Below are 21,517 nucleotides of genomic sequence, written 5' to 3'. Positions count from 1 at the left end.
CACTGCAGACATTTAGAAAAAGTGTCTGCAGTGACTAACAGCTATGTTTATAGACAGGTATTCAAAAATTGTCACTAATAAAGTAAGTGGATTAAAGCTGAAAGGATATCTAGTTGCTGATGTGCAGGGAGGGGAAAGGAAACTCTGATACTGCACAACACAGATGTTTGAAACATGGAACGTAAGAAGTATGAATCAAGATAAGTTCAAAACTGTAAAACAAGAAAGGGCATCTTAAAACATGGTAAGATTGGCATGAATACACTAAAGTGGACCACAGAAGGACATTTTGCATCATGTATTTTCAATATATTTTATACTGAAAATGATAAACTCAAAATAAACAGTGTGGCTCTAACAGTGAGGAGGAATATAGCACAGGGAGTTTCGGGGCTCTACTGTAAAGACTGACTGGTTTTATGAATAATCATCATACAAGTCCATGTTAAAGAAGAAATCAAAAGTATCCAGGAGGAAATTGATCACAGAATATGTTGATAACAAACACATCATCAGAAATAGATGGGATACTAGTAGAGTTATTTCAAAGGCATAACAAGAACATGCCAATAAACATGAAAAGCAAAACAATGACTCAAAGACCAGAAATGTTCAGTATACATTCTAATTCAAAAGAAAGGAGAGACTGAAGAAAGTAATAAGACCATTGCATTAATATTAATTCCCCAAACAAACAAAGCAAAGTGAGGCATGTCAGGTATATAAGTTAGATTCAGAAAAGGATAGAGATACTGTAATGTTATTAGTACACTTTGGCTAATAGGGTAAAACAAAAAAGTCAGAAGAAATCAGTCTGTGCTTTATACAGTGGGGTCTTGACTTAAGAACGGCTCGAGTTAAGAACATTTTGACTTAAGAACCGCTCTCATAGGAAAATATTGACTTGACTTAAGTACTTAGATTTGAGTTAAGAACTGAAAAAAACCCACGTGGGAGGCAGGGAAAATGCAAAATTGGAACTTTCAGTTAACTGTTGGCCAGTGAAAAGGGTGCCTGTCTGCTTCCTCACTCCTCCCAGCGTTTAGAGAGTGGATTGGGAGACAGTCTTCGGACTGCCTGGTACTGTACCGCCTGGACTGTATTTTCCCTGCCTTCCCTGAACCCTTCTTGACCTAGGAAAAAAAGAAACAAAATATCCCCCTCTAGTGGTTGAAGGCAGAATAGCAGCTTCCCATTAGTTTCTATGGCCGGAAAAGAGCAGATACGGATCAAATGGTTTTCAATGCATTCCTATGGGAAATGCAGATTTGACTTGAGAACTTTTTGACTTGAGAACCGCCTTCCAATACTGATTAAGTTCTCAAGTCAAGACCCCACTGTAGATTACAGACCATGTAGCACTATGGACAAGAGGCTACCATTAGGATAAAATATAGACAGACTGATTTCCCATATGAAAAAATGTCAGACAAAGATGCCTGCACCTTCCTAATCTGTTCAAGGCTAAACCATTTCTGAGTACTCTATACCTAGAAAACTCTGGAAAATGCTGACATAAATCATAAATAATGAACTTATTATTTTATTATAATTAATTATCTTTAATAGTTGTGAGCCACCCAGAGACCTCTGGGTAGATTGGGCGGCATAGAAATTAAACAAACAAACAAACAAACAAACAAACAAACAAATAATCTTCAATCTATATTCGGAACATGGACAGAAAGCTGGATTAGATTCCGATGAAAAAGAATTGCAAATTGGTGGGAGACACATCCATAGTTAAAGGCAGATGACAATAGGTTACTGGTAGAAAATAGCAATGACTTGACTCCAGGTGAAGACAAAAGAAGAAAGTACACACCAGGATTACAGTACAACATTGAAACAGAAATAATGGCTACAGCAGAATTACATAATTTTAAAGCTCACACTGAGGAAATTAAAACGATTGAACATCTTCTATACCTTTGTTTGATTATCAATAAAAATGGAGACCATGGCCAAGAGATTAGAAGAAGACTTCAACTTGGAACAGCAGCTATGAGTGGACTTGGAAAATCCATAAGTGTAAGGATGAGGCCCTGGAGGTCAAGGCTAAGATCATCCATACAAGGGCATTCTGTTTAACATGTACAGTATAGATGAAAAAGCTGGACTATAAAGAAAACTAGCCGAGGGTGGGGTGGGTGGAATCAACACATTTGAAATGTAGTGTTGTGGGAGATCTTCACAGATATCATTGACTTACAGGGGAAAAAATAAGTTAACAATCTGGGTTAACTATCAAATCAAGCCTGAACTCACACTAGAAACTAAAAGGACTCAACTCTATAAGGTTTTCAGACTCAGAAAAAAGACAATAATGCAAAGAATGTTTGAAGCCAGTAAGAAAAGTGGAAGATCCAATGTAAAATGGATCAACTTAAAACAGAAAGGCATGGCCTAAAATTTGCAAGACTTGAGCAAAGCTCTTAACTGTAGGCTATTTCTTAACAACAACAACAACTGAACGCCATAACATCAATTCTGATTTATGGCGACACTTTTCAGGGTTTTCTAGCAGAGAGTACTCAGAAGTGGTTGAGTACTCTCTCTTGCGGGGGTAACCTGGGACTGTGCAGCTAGCCAAGGATAACACTTCAAAGGGTCACAATGAATTGGAAGGATTTTATGGTCCATAATGACAACTGTTCAAAATCTTTGGTATTTCACCTAAAATATTTTTCTTCCCATCTAATATATTTAATCCTTGATTAAATTTTTTATAGTTGCTAATTTCTGTTTTTAAAAGAAAAAATAGTTACTGTGCAAACAGTTCATTCACACCAATGACCCATCAAATTTCACAGACATGGTCTCTAATTGGATTTGTTCACTTCTAATCTGCTTAAGCCTTTGCTGCTGTAACGCTTGACTAAATATACATTCAGCACCCCTTATTCAAACTGATAAAACAAATGTGAGATTTGATCTTTGAATCAAAATACATGTCATGCCATTGTTATTACATGCCTAACTGAGGATTTGGGGAGGGGAAAGGGAGAAATACTAGCAGTAATAGATGGGAAATCAACATTTTGCGTGCTTGCTAAGCAGAAGAATAAGGAAAGAAGAGTCTCTATCAATTATTAGGCAACAACTTCAAGAAAATGGCATGTTGCAAGTCCATCAGTGAGGTGGGCTTTCCAAAACTTCAAAGCATTATATTTGGACTATAGTTTCTGGCTATACCAGCTGGTGGATTCTGGGAGCTGTAGTCCAAAACTTAACTTTCACAAGTTACGTTTTTTGTCAAGCTAACTGACTGACTGAACTGTTGCAGCCATGCTCAGAATATTATCTGTCCTGTCAGATCTTAGTAATGATTTTTTTTTACAGATCTTCCTGATTTTCCCCACACTGCAAGAATTAAAGTGCTTCCTAGAGGATTGTTTCAAACATGCAACACATACAAGGCAGCCTTTCCCTATTTGCAAAATCAGACTTCAAAGGAATCCCCTGCTTAAATTCTGAAGACCAATCCCCAGACAAAGCAAGCTGATCTGCATAATCCTGGAAGTGAGAGAACCTCCTGCTTTGTAATTTACAGGTTTAGAAGCTTTCCAACATTCACTCTGCACCGTCCAGGGCTCTGAAATACAGCAAGCATTTATCTGCATCCACTATAGAGAACCAATATCAAGAGCTACTGAACAAAAAAAGCCAGTCCCTTCGGCCACAGGGTTAACTGTCATCAACCAGGCACTGGTGGACATTGAGTTTAACACATGACCTCTCAACCAGTGCAGGTTGCAGCAGTACATTTCCAGCTAACTTGAGGAACTGCTAAAATATTGCACAGTTACTGAGTCTAAGGGGTGAGGATACCTAATCTAGATGATGCAATCCAGAATAAGTGCCACTCTAGCTTTCTAGAGTTAGTTACGGATCATGTTTTAGAACATCATGTTGTCAGCAGAAATTGAGGGCCCCAATTTCTGGAAATAAAATTTTATTTTGCAGAGGCAAAAGCCACTGAAGGGCACAACCATGAATCATAGGAGTTTTATGCCAAGATTCTATGAAGATCCTTGTAATGTCTGAAGAGCCCCAGCTGACAACTAATGTAGAGTTTTTGTTTTTGAGGGAATAACAATGAATTGCAAAGTCTTCTGCTTCCATCACACATCATTGATTGATCACAGGCAAGCCATGGGGCTTCAGGTGCTCCCGCCCCCAATTTGCAGTAGGGTTAATAGTATATACCAAGGTTGTTATGTTTACCAAGTAATCCAAAGAGCTGTCAAGTAATTTGACAATGAAGTACTGCTAATCCGGGAAAAGTACTGCATAAATCTGGGATACGCAGCATGTAGATGATAATGTACTGCAAGATTTCTGAATGAACTGCAATCAATTGGCAAGAGTTTATGCTCCAGTAATGCACTGTAGCTAAGCCCCCTACTTACACTCAGTCACCAACATGTTTTCCAACCAGACTTCATGAATGAAAGGGCTGAAAAGAATCAGCCCCCTCCAACTCTCCAACAACTCTGATCCTGGCAGCAGAAGAGCAACTAAAGTTGCAATCCTACACTAACTTAACTCAGCATAAAGGTCCCTTGACAACAATAAAACCTTCTTCAGAGCGAAGGATTGCCTTGTTACTTGCTGAGCATGTATATGAACTTGTATATATTCAATACAGAGTGGTTTCCTTCCAAGTAAATACACAATATGATTGTGCAGCACACTGGGTTAGTAATAATAATAATTGTGAGCCATGAAGTCAGTTCTGTGTTAGTAGGTCAGAGAATCACATTCAGTCATCCAAAGCATGCAGCTAAATAGCATCAGTGCAGACATTCATTTTTGAGAGTGTCAAAATATCAGCCATAATGGAGTAAGGAAAGTGGGCCAGAAATCTGTAATTTCATTGCTTTTTCTTCCCTCACTCCAGCTGTTTACCTATATTTTGTTATTTTTCTAACTGAACTCTTTCTGATCACTCTGCGCCTCTCCAATCTGCCTCTCCCTCTTTGTCTCTCCCACTCCTTCTCTTTCCATGTAAGTCTCCATCTCTTTGAACAAGAAAGAAATCAGGGGGCTTTGATAGAAACTCTGGATAAAATTAAGAACTTCAAACTCCCAAGGTTTTCCCCCCTTTTGGGGAGAAAAGGAAAAACAGATGTCCTGTTTGTTAAGTATAAATAGCTCCGTACGTTAAAACCTTTCTTTTACGCTGCATTAAACTTTATTTAATGCAGGGTGCTCCCTTCAAATGTAGGAAGGCAGAGAGGGAGCAAACTCAGGGGGTGACAAAGCCCTAAATCTTGTTTTAGGGAAAACTCTAGGGAAACAGAAGAAGACAGGAGAGCAAAGCTCTCAGGCAGATGAAAGGACTCCATAGATTCCTACAGAGCAGGAAGGACCTTGTCAGCTAAAGTCCTGAGCCAGGCAGGTCTGAAATATTGGCCTTTCTTTTATGATCCCATGTCAAGTGCTTCCCTGTCAAGCCAGATAAAAAAGTGCACCTTTGATGCAATCCATCAAGCATTAGCCCACCCTCCACCTTCTCCGCACTGCAACATCCCCATGCACAAGACCTGTGCATTCACAGAACTTTGGTGCACACTGCCCAAAAATACATGACCTGAAGTGCGTGCTCCCCATTGGAAGGTAGCAAGAAACCACATGGGATATGACACTTACGTGAGCACGTAGTTAACACTGACGATGCAATGAGGACGTGAAGATCGGCTGTTGTGGACAATGGTGGCATAACTCTGCACCCAGACCCAACCACCTTGTTTGGCAAGGAAGCGGTAGTATTTCGTGGTGACTTGCCCCTTCACTAACACTGGAAAAAAGAAAAAGAGTGTTAGATTTGTTTAGAGAGTGAGTGTTTCCACTTCTTTGATGTTCTGGAGGAGGAGTATCAGGGTGCCACTCCACCTCATTTCATTTCATTCCATTTACTCTGTTACAGTGATTTAACTTATATCCTACATTGTATGCAAGTGTCTGTGTGCATATACATACTGTATATAGAAAGTTTGGGGCAACTCCCTTCAAAATCTGCTTCTGAAGCTTGAAAAAAAATATATATTTTCCAAACTCTGTCTACTTCCTATCACCTTCAATTAAAACTGTAGGTTTCACTAGGAGTCTTATGGCACCTTAAAGATTAATACATTTTACTTGGCATATGTTTTTCATGGACTGTAGTCCATTTCCTCAGGTGCCACACCATTGGGCACTTGTAGCTATTTACTGGGCTCCACTTGACCAGATGGTGATAAATCTTTTACTGCAAGGTTAAACTTGTACATCAGGAGTGGACAATTCCTGTCCTTCCAGATGTTGGATGGCAACTTATATCAGCACTACTCCACAAAGGCAGTGGCGAGGGTTTGCTGACTATAGTCCAGCAACATCTGGAGAACTACAAGTGGTCTGCCTCTGTCTCGTCTAACTTTCTTTGCCAGCCAGACGGTGAATCAAACCTTTAAAAAGTCTACAACATGCTGCTGTAATATTATAGGAACTGACAAATGCCAGTCAGCTTAAAGAATTTCAAAGTTTTGTGTGACAATGCCTTTTCCTGACAGTGGTGACAGAGGCTGAAGGGAGCACAATAAAAGACACTACTAACAGGTTCTGCTGTCCTACCATGTCAAGCCTCAGTGCAATGACTAGGTCATCATCCTTCAGTAAGCATACCAAGGTCTTCTGTAATAAGTCAGGAAACCATTATTTACTACTACCTTACATTTTGTAACAGAGTTATTGTTAACATACCCAAGTCCCAAATTTGGTTAAAATTAAATAATCAAAATGACTCTTTTGAAGTATTTGCGTATGGGACCTCAAAGAGCTAAAATGATCACAAAATCTTTGGCAAATTAATCCCAACCTTATTTGTTTAAATGCTTCATTGAACTCGGTGGAACTTACTTTCAATGCATGTGTGTGGGGTGACAGTGATTTACAGCTACACATGGAAATGTGAAGACTGAGGTGGAACTGACTTAGGTCTGAAAGCTCAGAAAGGGGCCTAGAGTGGAAGAACAGAGTGCCTGTGAGCACAGGATGAATCCACAAATCCAGTTTCAGTAGGACATGGGGAGGTCAAACACAAATCCATGTCTGGCTCATCTGTTCCTGTTTCTTCAACTTTCCTGATGGATGGATGGATGGATGGATGGATGGATGGATGGATGGATGGATGGATGGATGGATGGATGGATGGATGGATGGATGGATGGATGGATGGATGGATGGATGGATGGATGGATGGATGGATGGATGGATGGATGGAAGGAAGGAAGGAAGGAAGGAAGGAAGGAAGGAAGGAAGGAAGGAAGGAAGGAAGGAAGGAAGGAAGGAAGGAAGGAAGGAAGGAAGGAAGGAAGGAAGGAAGGAAGGAAGGAAGGAAGGAAGGAAGGAAGGAAGGAAGGAAGGAAGGAAGGAAGGAAGGAAGGAAGGAAGGAAGGAAGGAAGGAAGGAAGGAAGGAAGGAAAAAAAAGGGCCAGGTTGTACTCCCTTGTGGCTCAGCCTCTGGGAGCTAACACCCCTTTCGGAAGCACATCAGTAGTTCCCCTTCCACCCAACTATGAATTAGGGCTATTGCTTAATACAGCATTTTGTTTCTCTGCTTAGACATTCTCTGCCATGAGCAGCACAGCTTTTCAGAGCTTGGACGGATTGTGCTAGAAAAGGCTTCCACTGGTGAATTCCTGTCTGTCACAGGGACAGATGGGACAGATTTTGTGGGGAGAGAGGGTAAGAAAATCAAGAAATGCATACTTATTCCAAGCAGCTCGCATCTGAAGACCTCTTAGAAATGCTGTCCTAAGCTAATTTACTGGGAAAATTAAATGGAAATCTATAAAACGGCCATGGAAACACGATTCTGGGCAGGGACCAAATTTCAGTTCTTGTATGTCAGTGTGAGTGATGTGAAGAATAGAGCAACCATCAGAGTCTGCATAATTATTATGTGTTGGCAGGAGGAGTTATCCCACTGCCATTTCCATTGACTTGAGTAACTATGGGCTTAAACCCCAAGAGTTGTACTGGTGGGGGAATTTCCCACTCTTACCAGGCTAGAGAGGCAATCCCATAGCAGCCAACTCCCAAACCATGTCATTAATTCTTGCAAAATCTATCCCATCACCCATCACTTAGCACATCGTAAAGTTTTTAAGAAGCAGAGAGGCAGAATGTCCTCCCCGGCTTTCTAAAAATAAAAAAAATTTCAGGGGTGGGGCTCCAAGTTATGCATCTTATTCCTTAATAGGCATGAGATTCTTTGGGAAGACATGTTGGAAACACAATCCCCACATTTCTTTCCTTATACTCAGAAGTTATGTGAATTATCCAGAAAGCAAATCTCTCAGGCATTGGCATGGAGATCCCCAACTCTTCCCTTGCACTTTATTTATTCATTCATTATATTTAAACCTTTAAACATTGTACTTGGGAGGGAGGCTTGCGGGTGGAATGAATTCCCTTTTTGCTCCATGCACCGTTCTGAGTGAACAGATGTAGGATCAGGTTAGAAGTCCCTACTGATCTCTAACGGAACCCCTTCCAGATCTGTGATTCAACCCTGGAATAAGGTTATTGCTATTGATGATTGTTTAGGCACTCTGCCTTTCCAACCAAGAGATCAAAGCGATGCACTTTGCTCCCCTCTTCCCAATGAGAAACCACTTCCCAACAACCCTGTAAGAACAGCGATTGGTCTAAAGGTGAGGAGTAAAAAAAAGGGATCTTCCAAATCTCAGGCCAGCCCTCTCACCATTACACAGCTTTGGCTCTAATAACAAAAGAGTGTGTCCGATTGTGTACAAATTACATTTCCCCTGTTCTTGGGGGCCAACTCTGCGTATGCATCGCTGCTTCATGCTGAACCAGATGACAGGAGGTTCATCACACCCTAACTTTCCTGTTTGGGCTAGCAGTGCTTCTCAATGGTATCTAGCTCAAAGTACAAGTTGTTTCCATCATCTCTTCCTGAGTCAATTTCCCCGTACTGTTCTTTGCATGTCTACTCAGGAATAGGTTTACTACATTTCATGGCAGCTTACTTCTAAGCAAATATGCACAATACAGTGGTGGTCAAGTTTCAAGCTAGGAAGATAATTCTCTTTGTTTGTTTGTTTGTTTGTTTTGTTTGTTTTTTTGTTTTGTTTTCCTGGTTTGAGATCCGCCAACCAGAGACAATATGATGCTGGACTGGGAAACTGTACTCCTGCCACCCATGCCATTATTGGACTGAACAGCAGGAAAAAATGTTAACTTTTAGAGCAGTATGACAATGGAACCAATTAGCTCAGGGGGTAGATTTCAACAGAAAATTGGACAGCCATCTGTCAGATCTGCTTTGATTTGGATTCCTGCACTGAGCAGAGAGTTGGATTCCATGGCCTGATAGGCACCTTCCAAATCAATTATTCCATGATTTTATGATTCTATGAATGAGCCCTAGTCAGCCCATCCAGTATTGATAAATTGTGGACATTAATAATGATGATGTGCCTTCCAGCCAATTCTGGCTTCCGGTGATCCTTTCCAGGGTTTTCTAGGTAGAGAGAACTCAGAGGGTTTTCCAGTCCCTTCTTCTGGGGGCATCCTGGGACTGCGCAGCTCACCCAGGGCTGCAGAGGCTGGATCTTCTGGGAGGCACAGTGAGAAAGTGAACTTGCTGAGCTGTTCAGCCAGCTGTGGATAATAGGATCCAACAATATTTGGGAAAAGCATGGCTGTCCTCTACTGGCTTAGTACAAAGTATGTATGCTGGGGTTTTGTTTCCATTTGCAATTCTATAGGATTTGCACTGTTACATTTTTTTAAGTGCTGGACCCAGGAATCTGCTGAATTCTCAGCCCTTCTGTGAAAAGCTGATCACAACTCTCAGCCTTTGTACACAAAAATCTAACTGGATTTCTCCAGTTCAGCAGGACAGTTTTGGAAGTTGTTTTTGCGCAGAAAAACGAGTCAATTGGTGGCTTCTGTTATTTTACAATCACCTTCCTGATTTACTGGAAGCACAGGTGGCAGTTGACCTGAAAAGCTGGGGGGACATGTCCCTGGCATCCTATGTTTCCCCTAGATAAGCGAGGATTGGCAGTTGTGGGCTTGGGAATCCGCCAGTCACAAATCTACCGTTACCACCAGCCCATCCCCGCGACTGAAGCCGGTGTGCTTTTGTTACAGACAGAGACCGTTCCCTATGGGTAGAAGAAGCCGTTCCTTTGGCGCTGGTGGTCACAGCAGCGACAGGGAGAGTGACTCAGACCAGGCTTCAAAGGCGTCGCCGCTCCTAAAACAAATAGTTGGAGATTTTGGCGCCTAAGAAGCGAGCCTTTTTCTGAAGGCTACGACTACGAGAATTACCTTGACGTTCTCCCTTCGCATTTCCTCAGGGGAATCGCCCAGTCCCTAGCTCGGACCCCGTTGTCCGAAAGTGTGAAGAAAACACACCCTTTAACCCTGCGGAGCTGAACCATCAGATCAGCTGGTTAAAGTTTACAGGGCGGCGGCGGGGGTGGGGGGATTTGATTCTTTCTCTCTGTTAAGTTCCTTTCCTCCTGCTCTGAAGACATACTGTACCTCCCACCCTCTTCTGGCTCCCTTCCTCCCTGATTTCAGAAGAGCCGGCTTTTACCGATCAGCTGGCTAACCGTCCTCGCTTTTGTGTCTCTTTGCCCCTGAAGCAACGTCGGGGGGGCTGCCCTCTCAGGCTCGCCTCCTCCCCTTGGAAGGGGGCCTTTTCGGAGGAAAACGGGCTCCAAATGGGGGCCGCTCCTCGCTCGGGCAGGTCCCACCAAGACTTGCCCGTTGACTTTGCTCGGGAGTAAGAGACGCTGAGCTCAGGGACACCTACTTCCAAGGAAACCGCACGGGAGGGGGGGGCTGTAGGTATTTGGGCTTCCACGGAGGGGAGGGGGGCTCCTTACGCAGGTGATGAGCGCAGCGTAAGTGGAAGGTGTCGCAGCCGTGGACGTGGTGGTAGAGCGTCTTCTCGATCAGGTCCTGGGGCTCGTAACCGGTCAGTTCGGCCACCCTGCAGGATGGAGAGAAAGAGAGAGAGAGAGAGAGAGAAGGATGAGAGAGAGATGAAGACTCTCCGTTGCTTTGCCTGCCGGGGTCGGCCCGGGGCAAGGGACAAGTCAGCCCGGGCGCAGAGTCCTACCGTGAGTCGAGGAAGATCAGCTTCATATCCAGGCTGGCTCGGAACATGAACATATTGCTGTGCAGCTTGATCTCCGTCACGGCGCTGGGGGGCAGAGAGTGGCCCACGGCCACCAAGCCGACGTTTTGGTAGCAGCCATCGAAGGGGGACATGTCCAGGCTATACTGGCGGATCTTTAAGTAGCCGCTGCAATGGATGACCTGTGCCGGCGGGAGAGGAGGGGGTGGAGGGGACACAGAGATCCCGTCCAGTCAGTAGCCGTATACGATTGCTAGGAGGTCAGTGGTATAATTTGGGGGCACACGACATGAAATGCCACCAGCTGCTCTCTTTCTGGCTACCGGTAGCAACAACAATAATGGCAAATTAAAGAGTTAAGTACAAGAATCTGCAGCCTCCTTCTTTCTAATAGTAAGGTAAACCCATAGAAATCACTTCTTGCTCTGGAGCATATCCCGTTGAGCCAAGGACTTGTTTGCTTCAAAGCAAATAGGGAAAGGATCCAGCATGAATCCAGTTTGTATTTGCAAGACAATGGCAGCTGTTGACTTGAACATCTGAATGAGTGGTTAGAGACAGGACCTTTTGTTACCTCCTTCCCCTTCAATGAGGTCTGCTTGCACGCTGTTTTGTGACATTTCCGTTGCCCCTAAAATGAAGACATCCCTCTACTGCTATCGACTTAGAAGGTGTTAACTCAGCTCAGTCTTTTGGGTGACCTTAGAAGACAAGTCAGACGCCAGCCACCCTAAGTCCTACCATGACTTAGCGAGGTACCTGCAGGCCTGAACGAGCCCAGGATGACATAGTCCCTAATGCCTCCCATTCTAATGGGTCAACATTTTTCCATTAATATTTCAGTGGTATGTGGTGGGAAATGAAAACTGTATCTCCCACCATCAAACATAGCCCTATCATATGCACATTTATTTGGGATTAAATCCTCCAGCATTTCATGGTTCTCACTCCCAGGTAAGTGTGAGAGGGACTGAAGCCTTCAGTCACTAAACTGGGAATAAATCCTGCTGAATTCTGTCATCACACCTCTGAGCAGACACCTAGAGTATTGAGAGGTTAGTCTCTGTGCACCCATCCTAGACTGATTGGCAGGACAAGGAGCTTTACTAGGGAAACAGAAGCACAAAGTCTTGATGGAAGATGTGGCTTTGGAATAACATCCTGTGGATATCCCAAGAGTTTCTGCCAGACTGCTTTACATCTGAGAGAGCAAAGGTGGGTCAGAAATTCTCACTCTCTGTAGAAAGACTTTCCAGAATTCAACTGGTGAACCTTTGGCCCTCCAGATGCTTTGGGCTTCTGGCCAGCATGGCCAAGAGCCCAGGTAAGGGATTATGGGAGTTCTGGTTCGAAACATCTGGTGGAGCAAAACATGTCTCTGTTCTGTTTTAAAAAAAGAATTAATTGCAGAGCTGATCCTTCTGTTTTGCTTTGGAGACAAAGCTGGTTATTTCCATAACTGGATCTATGAAGGTTGGCTGGATAACTCGGTGAGTTAGATATCTGGCTGCAGAGCAAGAGGTTGAGAGTTTGATTTTCCACTATGCCCCGTGGGAGGCAGCCTGTGTGGCTTTGGGCGAACCACACAGTCCCAGGGCGCTCCCAGAAGAAGGGGATGGTAAACCACTTCTGAGTATTCGCTACCTAGAAAACCCTGGAAACAGTCTCCATAAGCCAGAACTGACCTGGTGGTATGCAATTATTATTCTCCAAAGAAGAGTATTGTCAGTATTTTTTGCTCATTAGCCTTACTCCCAGTGAAATATGTCCTCTGCAAATCAAGGTAATGTTATTTTGTCAGAAACACAGGACTGTTAGAAAGTACCCCAATGCAGAGAAGGATCTGTCATGCCAAACAAGTGGTTAGAGGCTTCTTGGAGCATGATCCAGCACAGTTCTATTGACAACAAAGTCCCAGAAACTTCAATGGGATTTGTTCCTTGGAAAGAGTGTACAGAATTGCAACCCTAAATAGAGCTGTGATCAGATTCCAAATGCCTTTACTCTGGAATACTGGACTAAGAGTACAATCATAAATGTTTGCATACTTATTTGGGATGGAAATATTGGACACTTAATTTCATTGAATGTTTTCTGCTAGTAACTGCTGGTAAAATCGCACTGCAGGTTCAGAAATGCTTACAGTGCTAGCCTAACCCTCCACATACTTACTTAGGAGCAGAGCTCCCTTGGTGAAACTTCGGCACTCTCGACATCATGGACTACAACTCCCAGAGTCCTTTATCACTGTCAAGGCGCGCTAAGGATTCTGGCAGATGAAGTCCAAAACATCTAAAGCGCCAAAGTTTATTAAACCTGCATGTGGATCTTTCCCACAAACATGTGTGGATATAATTCCTGTCTTAATCAGAATTAACGTGGGGAGAAGAATGAGGTTTACTTCCAAATTACTGCCAGTCAAATCGTGGTATAAATGTGCTGAAGGGAGCTTTAACCACTACGGAAGAGGACCAGCTGTTCTGCCTTATGTCATCCCGGCAGTGAAGGACGCGGGCAGTTCTCCGGTCAGCCACTAGTTGGCTCTCTTGGGTCCACCCACCTTATAGCCGCCGCAGGTCAGGCCCGCGTTCCTCTTGGCCAAGACGCATTTCATCCTTAAGAAAAAGGAGCGCTCGATCTCGTATTCTAGGAAACAAACGAGGGGCACAATGCGCATGTCAGGGAAGAGGGGGCTCCCCGCCACCCGCCGCTTCCTTCCTTCCCACCCGCGGCTTTACCCGGTTAACTTTACCCTGAACGAAGTGGGAATGGTAGGGCTGGTGGGCGGTGAGGACAGCGGTCATCTCGTCGTGATCGGCCGGGTGGATGTATTCGTAAATGCTGTTGCCAGTCAGCTCGACCTGCAAGAGAGGAAGCAGAGCGAGATGGAAAAGGCGCTGCCTTTTTCTTTCCACTGCCTCCCTGTCTTCCTCGGGCCCTTTTCCCGCCGTCTATGAAGCACACGAAGAATACAAGAGAAAGGAATACACGAGGTCCGTGAAAACGAGCTGGAGCAACGGAGAGGCAAGATTGAAGGAATACACGCGCAGGCTGAAGACAGCAAGCCTCTCCCTAAGTTTGCCTCCTTTCCGTTCCCAATGAAAACTAGCCTACCTCGCAGGGCAGCTTGGTTGGAGAAGTTCGCCCTGGGGTAGGGAGTCTTCAGCCCTCCAGATGTGTTGAGATCACAGCTCCCATAATCATTTGTGCCGTAGTTGATATGCCAAACATCTAGAGCACAAAAGGTCCCTCTCTCCTTCCTTAGACAGGAAGGCTAAAGAAAATTATGGAAAACATGTACCATTGCAGAAGCCTGCAGAAGATGGGCTATAAATAGAAGAATCGCCATTGGGCCACACTGAATAGCCTTAAATGTGGAATGTATTTCCTGTGCTCATATTTGCCCTCTCGGTATATTCATTTACTCCTATTCCTTGTGTATTTGTTCTGCAGGCAACTAATAGAAATACCACGACCCAAGCGAGGTGTCCAGGGGCCGCCAGCAAAATTCCCTGCTGTTATCATATAACTCATCATGCTCAGGAGCAGCCAGGAAAAAGCGGAAACCACCTGTAAGAGGGAGGGGTGGTACTCCCGGCAAGTAACTTGGCAGGAAAGATTTGAGCTGGATCTGTTTCTAGCCAAATTCTCCAGGACCTGCAACTCAGTTCTCTGTATGATTTGTCAAAAAGCTTCGCTCTCCCCATGGTGGTGAACCTCTGTTTGAAGCCAGAGATGGGTATCTGCAGTGTGACCCACTGCAGAGTGTTGGACTACAACTCCCATCCTTCAACACAGTTGGCTACACTAACTCAGTGCTAGTTGGATATGAAGTTCAGCAACATCTTGAGGGCCCCCCCTTTCCCATGAATCGTTGAGGCTTTGCTGCTTTTGATTGCAAGTGTGGGGGTGGCCTTGCAAGACTAAATGCTCCTCCCTGGCAAAATACAGATGTCTGAGCTTCCAAAACTAAGATGACAGAAGGAAAGGTAGGCTAGCCAGAGCTGGGGAAATGTCCCTTTTGGGACTGCAGATTGCAGACTACTCCACCAGGGTCTACAGTGTGGGTCTTCTCTCAACAGTAGACTGAAAGATTAGCTTTCCTATTCATCACCTTCTTCCCTTCTGCCCCCACCCCCAACCATTTCATCTATGGAGACAAGCATTTGTAAGGTAGAGGAGAAAAATCCCAAACTCCCAATAGTATTACAATTCCAGATAAGTTCCCCTGGGTTCAAGTGGCTTGCATCGAGGTAAAAGTCCATGGGGTAGAGTGACTTATGAGAATGGCCTCTGAAGTCAAGGCCCACAAAGCAGCATTTACTAAATTATTTAATCCCCAAAGGAGTAAGACGGCTCTGCTATGTTTGCTGGCATGTGTGTTGATTCTACTGACGAAGTGGGTCCTAGACTTCAGTTCCCCCAAAGCCAGGCACATTGAAGTCAGTATCAAAGAGACCATCCTATATGTCTTCACTGGGAAGGAAGTCTTAACTGGACTAGGTGGACCAAACGTACCAATATCTCTGTGCCTTAATAATTACTTCCTTAAACATCGTAATAGATAAAAACAAACATAAAACATAAAAATAAAAGAACAAATAAAGAGAAAAATGTGGTGGCACCTTAAAGACTCTTAGATTTTAATGTGAAATCATATCCACTGAAATGAATGAGAATAGGCAATTGTTGTACGCCAGTCAGAGACCATTGGTATGGCGCAGCAAAAAAAATCTTGCAAATAAATAAATAAACACAATCCTATACATGCTTATTCAGGAGTAAGTCCCTCTAAGTTTAGTAGGGCTCACTTCCAATTAGACTGGGTTTCAGCTCTCAAACTAATAAACAGTGATAAGATCTGAAGAACAGATTTCACTCTCCTGCCTCTAAGACTTCAATTGGGACCAATGTCCCCGTGAATTACAGTATATGTACCAAACCTGCTTCTCACCCATTCATCTTTCTGTGTCTCCCTCCCACCGACCCCCCCTCCATCAAATTCAGTCAAGGCTCTGTGGAACCTACCTGTGATAAACCCAAATGAACAGAGGCCGTCTCAGAGATGTACATAATCTTGCCATCTGGGGCCACCACAAATATGAAACCATCCAAGGTCTGCAAGGAGAAGGGTGCAAACCAAAAAAGGAACAGTGAAACTCATTATCCTCCTCTCCACCCCACTCCATCCCCAGATTTAACAAAGGAGGCCCAGCAGGTTCCACTGCAGCCACAAAGAGCAGGAGAAAATCCTTTTAAGAATCCGATTATGATTTGGTAGATCAGAAGGGTAGGAATGGTGCAATGGATGCCGTCTGTGTTAAGGAACATTCAGGCCTTGACCGTTATAAAATGGGTACTCAACTGCAATCCCGTATTGAATTTCCAGAGGGTCAGTCCCAATGAAGCAAACAGGGTTTATTTACTTTCTGTGTGGGCACAGACAGGATTGCTGATGTAAATCCAGCCAAATCTCCTTAGGTATAGGTTCATCCAGCACCTCCAGCACCTGCTCCAACCAAAACTGGCAATTTTCCAGGGGTCCATATGGTGGCTGTGAGAGTCTGGAAATTCTAGAGTGGCGGGTGTGTGTGTGGGGGGGTGTGGGGGTGGGGGTGGGGGGGTGGGGGGGTGGGGGGGTGGAATTGAACTTTTCCAAACTTTGGTTGCACCAGTATATTTCTCCTAATTAGCAGCCTGAATCCGGTGCTTTTGAATGGTATCAAACCTACAATTAACCATTCTATTTACTACAGGAATGCCACTTCCCAGAGATGCTAATAAATGGCCTCACACCGTGTCAGAACATGTATGCATTGCGCCCAGGAGTGTGGACTCTGATTGGTTAAGCGCCAGTGAGAATGAGGGACTGAGAGAGACACTCTAGAAATTCCGGGAGGGGCCTCTCCCCTTCCCACCACCTACGCCTCCGTGCCGTTTAGATGGGGATGACCATTGGCCCTGGAATGATAAAACCAAAAAGAAAAAGAAAAACCGGCCTGTTGTGCCACAAAGACCAGCAGGGGCTATTTCGGGGCGGGCTTCGCTCGTAATCTCACGATCCACTTCCTCAGACCCATGAAATGCCCAGCCAGAGTTTTGGACACAAGGATGCCTTGGCCCGAGGGAGGGGAGGGTGGCCCCGTGAAAATGGAGAAAGGCACAGAAAGTGGAATTTCGCAGCGACATCAGAACCTTCAGAAGCAACGTTTTCAGGGCTCAATACTGGTGCTAATCGTGCGCTTTCCACGTCCACAATTCATTTCCCATGCCTTGTCTTGGGCTTCACCGAGCCCCCACTCCTGTAGCGTAGACTTGAGGAGAGAGCTGTGGCTGAATATTTCACTCCCTGCGTCTGAGACCAGGGACTGCAATCCACAGTTAAGGTCACCGCGGTTAAGATACCGCCAAGGCCGTTGGTTTGTTACTTGGGTTTTGCTGTTATCCGGGATGGCAAAGCAGGCCAACGAAGCCGCCTTTTCGGTGGTGGGGCCGGAAAGGGAGATGGATCGCAGGCGAAGCCCGCGCTCCGCTAATCCGCCAGCCCGCCTCGGGTGGCGACTCCGCCACGACTCGTACAGGGATCTCTCCGGCAGGCAACCTCTCCGTTTTCTAGAATAAGCATCAAGGAGCGGCGGGAGGGAGAAATCCGTGCGACTCTCAGAAGAGGAAGGTCCCCGGCATTCTTCCTCAGGCGAATCCGGAGTGGGGAAAAGCTGAGCCCGCCCTGCGCGGATGGACTGCAACACCCGCCAGCCCTCACGACGGGGCTGTTCTTGCTACAGCTGATGGGAACTGCGATCCAGCACCAGCTGGGGAGACACCACCTGGCCTGGCCGAAAATATTCAGGACCTCCTCTGGCTCCTTGCGGGAGAAGGCTGATTTCCCTCCCCGATTTGTCCAGCCGCCCCCACCTCGTGGACACCCCCCCGTCCAAAATCGCCGAGAAGACGGAACCGCTTCCCCGGGTCATACCTGCAAAAGGTGGGACCCCAGCTCGCGGCCCACGTTGTCCAACGGGCTGGTTCGACTCGAGTGGCCCCAGGCTTCTCCGAGCCCTGTGGAAAGAGCACGAGGGGAGTTAAAAGGGGGAGCAGTTCGAGGATCTCACGGGGATTTCTTTCCCACCTTGTTTGCGACAGTTTCTGCTCAGAAAAGCCCAAGAGGAAGGAGGGGAGCGTAAATCGGCGCCAAGGACGAAGCTTCGCTTCTAAACTCCACTGTCTATCGTTGCCATTTATATACGGATTTACATTCGACTAGAACTGCACACACGGCCGGCTTCGGACCATTGCCTTAAACGATTTTTTTTTTAATTACGGGTGGCGAAGTTGGTTTTCCTTTCATTCTAGTAGGGTTATATAATCATCTCCTTTGATAAGACAGAAATGATATTTGCTATGTAAAATAATCTAAAAGCTACCGATTTGGTTTCAAGAAATGTAAACTCCTCTCTATCCATCTTTATCCAGTGTCCAATCAATTCTCCCTTCACGTTCCAGCTTCCGGTATTAAAAAATTAAGCTTCTCTGCAGAAAAAGTGACAAAAAGTAAAACCCAGTTCTCAAATCCCTTACAAGGCATTTCATAAGGGACGTAGTGCAAGTTCTCTCCCTGTCAAAGAACGCCCCCTCCCCATATTTCTCTTTTCCTGCTTTCCCTGCTTTCTCCATAAAGGGAAGTGCTCCCTCCCTGCTCGAAATGAGCTTAAGAACAGCGAGCAATCTCCCCTTGCAACGTTAGGTCGGGTCTGATCAGTAGTATAATTGTTGATGATGTAAGCCGCCTCGGGTCCTTTTAAGGCGAGGTAAAAATATTCTATCTCTCTCCTATACGCGGGACGGGAAGCAACAGTTAGAACTGGATAAGAACAACTGATCGGTTCAAAATTGGGAAAAGAGTACGACCAGGCTGTATATTGTTCCCCTGCTTATTTAACTTATATGCAGAATACATCATGCGAAAGGCCGGACTGGAGGAATCCCAAACCAAAATTAAGAAGGCTGGAAGAAATAGCAACAACCTCCAATATGCAGATGATACCACTCTGATGGCAGAAAGTGAGGAGGAATTAAAGAACCTCTTAATGAGGGTGAAAGAGGAGAGCACAAAAATGGTCTGAAACTCAACCTTTAAAAAAACTAACATTATGGCTACTGGTTCCATCACCTCCAGGCAAATAGAAGAGGAAGATATGGAGGCAGTGACAGATTTTACTTTATTGGGTTCCATGATCACTGCAGATGGTGACAGCAGCCACGAAATTAAAAGACGACTGCTTCTTGGGGGGAAACCGATGGCAAACCTCGACAGCATCTTAAAAAGCAGATACATCACCTTGCTAACAAAGGTTCACATAGTCAAACTATGGTTTATCCGGTAGCGATGTATGGAAGTGAGACCTGGTCTATAAAGAAGGCTGACTGCCGAAGAACTGATGCTTTTGAATTGTGGTGCTGGAGGAGGCTCTTGAGAGTCCCCTGGACTGTAAGGAGAACAAACCTATCAATTCTAAAGGAAATCAACCCTGAGTGCTCACTGGAAGGACAGATCCTGAAGCTGAGGCTCCAGTACTTTGGCCATCTCATGAGAAGAGAAGACTCCCTGGAAAAGACCCTGATGTTGGGAAAGTGTGAGGGCAAGAGGAGAAGGGGACGACAGAGGATGAGACGGTTGGACAGTGTCATCGAAGCTACCAACATGAATTTGACCAAACTCCGGGAGTCAGTGGAAGACAGGAGGGCCTGGCGTGGGGTCAAGGAGAGTCGAACACGACTTAACGACTAAACAACAACAAAAATATTTTAAATTAAAAAATCAAGACGACACATTTACCCGAGCGTGTACTGTATATCTCTCCATTTTTATGCAGCAGCTTTCCCGGCTGACATTATTTTTTACCTCAGTGGATTCCCATCACGAAATATTCAAGAAACCTGGTCAAACAGAATTATTTGAATTTGACCCACGATTGCACAAACAATTGACTGGAAAGCAGCCCTACTTTAAAATGAAATGTTTAAAAACCGCAGCCCACTAAACTAAATAGGATTCCCCCTCCCGACCCCAAGTAAATCCACTTGCTGCTTGAGAATACGGTAGTTCTTTCTTAGTTTGGCAAGACTATCCCCGACAACAAAGACGAACCCAGGAAAACCATTTTTGGGGAAATGGGAACATTCGGCTGAAAATGCCCAGAAGCTCCGTGGTTGCCCGGGAATGGAAAACTAAGAGGTTTAATTGGGTTGTGGATCTAGCTGAGCAGAAGGGAATGGGTGCCGGAGATCGCCACGGTACGTCTTTCAGGCTCGCTTACATCTGGATTCTAAACCACATCTTTCTTGAAAGCTGAAGTCCCATTGAGGATCTCTAAGTGGGTTTAGAACTGAAAATAAAGCCGAAGGAGCTTCCTCTTGTGGCTGATGCAGCTAAATCCGGCTAACGATTGGGCCTGAGCAACACAAACACCCGGCCTTCGCGCAAGCCCACCACCACCACCGCCACCCACCACCCCGCGTCCTTCTCTTCTTCTTTCCCGAATCATCCCCTTCATTGAATTCCCCACCCCCACCCCCGTTGCCTGTTCCTGACAAGTCGTGCCTTTACCACAGAGCCTCGCATCTCGGGTTCCCTCATTTTCACAAGCACGTGAGAACAGCCAACCCTCAGCCCAGCTGACCACGAATGCTCACTTCAAACACTTCCGCGCTCGGTTTTTAAACTGAAGCCCCCTCCCCCCTGTATTTTTATTTATTTGTTTATTTTTGGTCTGAGGTCTAGAAGCGTGACGACTACGAGCGTTTTCTATTTTCTTTCAGAAAGGCTCCTGATGATAGCCATTCCTAGGGCACCCTGTATCTAAAGCTGTCTTAAGACACGGGGGGGGGGCACAAGGGCTGCTCTGCTTTTGGAGGATTTGCATGGGAGGTCATTTAAATACCCCGCTTCTCTCTCCCCCCCTCCTTTACTGAGCATTCTCTACCTGGAAATCCCAGAATTGGCTTGACAGATGACGATGCTTTCACCTCTCTATAGCCCGGGCATGTCTTCTGTTTGCTTTGTCCGTATCTGCCTTTTTTTCCCTGCCAGCCAGAGACTTCATTGCCGGCCAACCCTCCCTCCCTCCCGAGCAGCCTGGTCCACGGCTGGGTTAGGCCAAATCCCGCTTGGGAGCCAAGCCATTCGCAGCCCAACATTTGCTCTTGGTTTCTGCAGAATAAGCCGTCTGAGTATACACGTTTGCATCGCCTTGGCGGCGTGCAATTATTATTAAGCCTCGGTGGAGGCTTCTCCCAAGGTGTGTGTGTGTATGTGTGTGTGTGTGTGTGTGTGTGCGTGTGTGTGTGTGTGTG

General features: G+C 45.2%; 1 protein-coding gene across 1 annotated transcript in view; it reads right to left on the bottom strand.

Moving 5' to 3' along the window:
* SIM1 (SIM bHLH transcription factor 1) overlaps nt 1-21,517 on the bottom strand; it is a 71,944-nt gene that overhangs the window by 30,497 nt on the left and 19,930 nt on the right. Inside the window, exons 2-8 of the mRNA XM_020779522.3 lie at nt 18,141-18,223; nt 16,193-16,282; nt 13,917-14,025; nt 13,725-13,810; nt 11,147-11,346; nt 10,911-11,017; nt 5,656-5,803 (exon numbers count right to left, since the gene is read on the bottom strand). Coding sequence (XP_020635181.2) covers nt 5,656-5,803; nt 10,911-11,017; nt 11,147-11,346; nt 13,725-13,810; nt 13,917-14,025; nt 16,193-16,282; nt 18,141-18,223 — 823 coding nt within the window. The remainder of the gene's footprint in view (nt 1-5,655; nt 5,804-10,910; nt 11,018-11,146; nt 11,347-13,724; nt 13,811-13,916; nt 14,026-16,192; nt 16,283-18,140; nt 18,224-21,517) is intronic.

Source organism: Pogona vitticeps, chromosome 1, assembly GCF_051106095.1.
Source record: "Pogona vitticeps strain Pit_001003342236 chromosome 1, PviZW2.1, whole genome shotgun sequence".
In the NCBI taxonomy this organism is placed as follows: Eukaryota; Metazoa; Chordata; class Lepidosauria; order Squamata; family Agamidae; genus Pogona; species Pogona vitticeps.
Note: the sequence above shows the minus strand (reverse complement) of the source record. Positions and strands in the feature narration are given on the sequence as shown.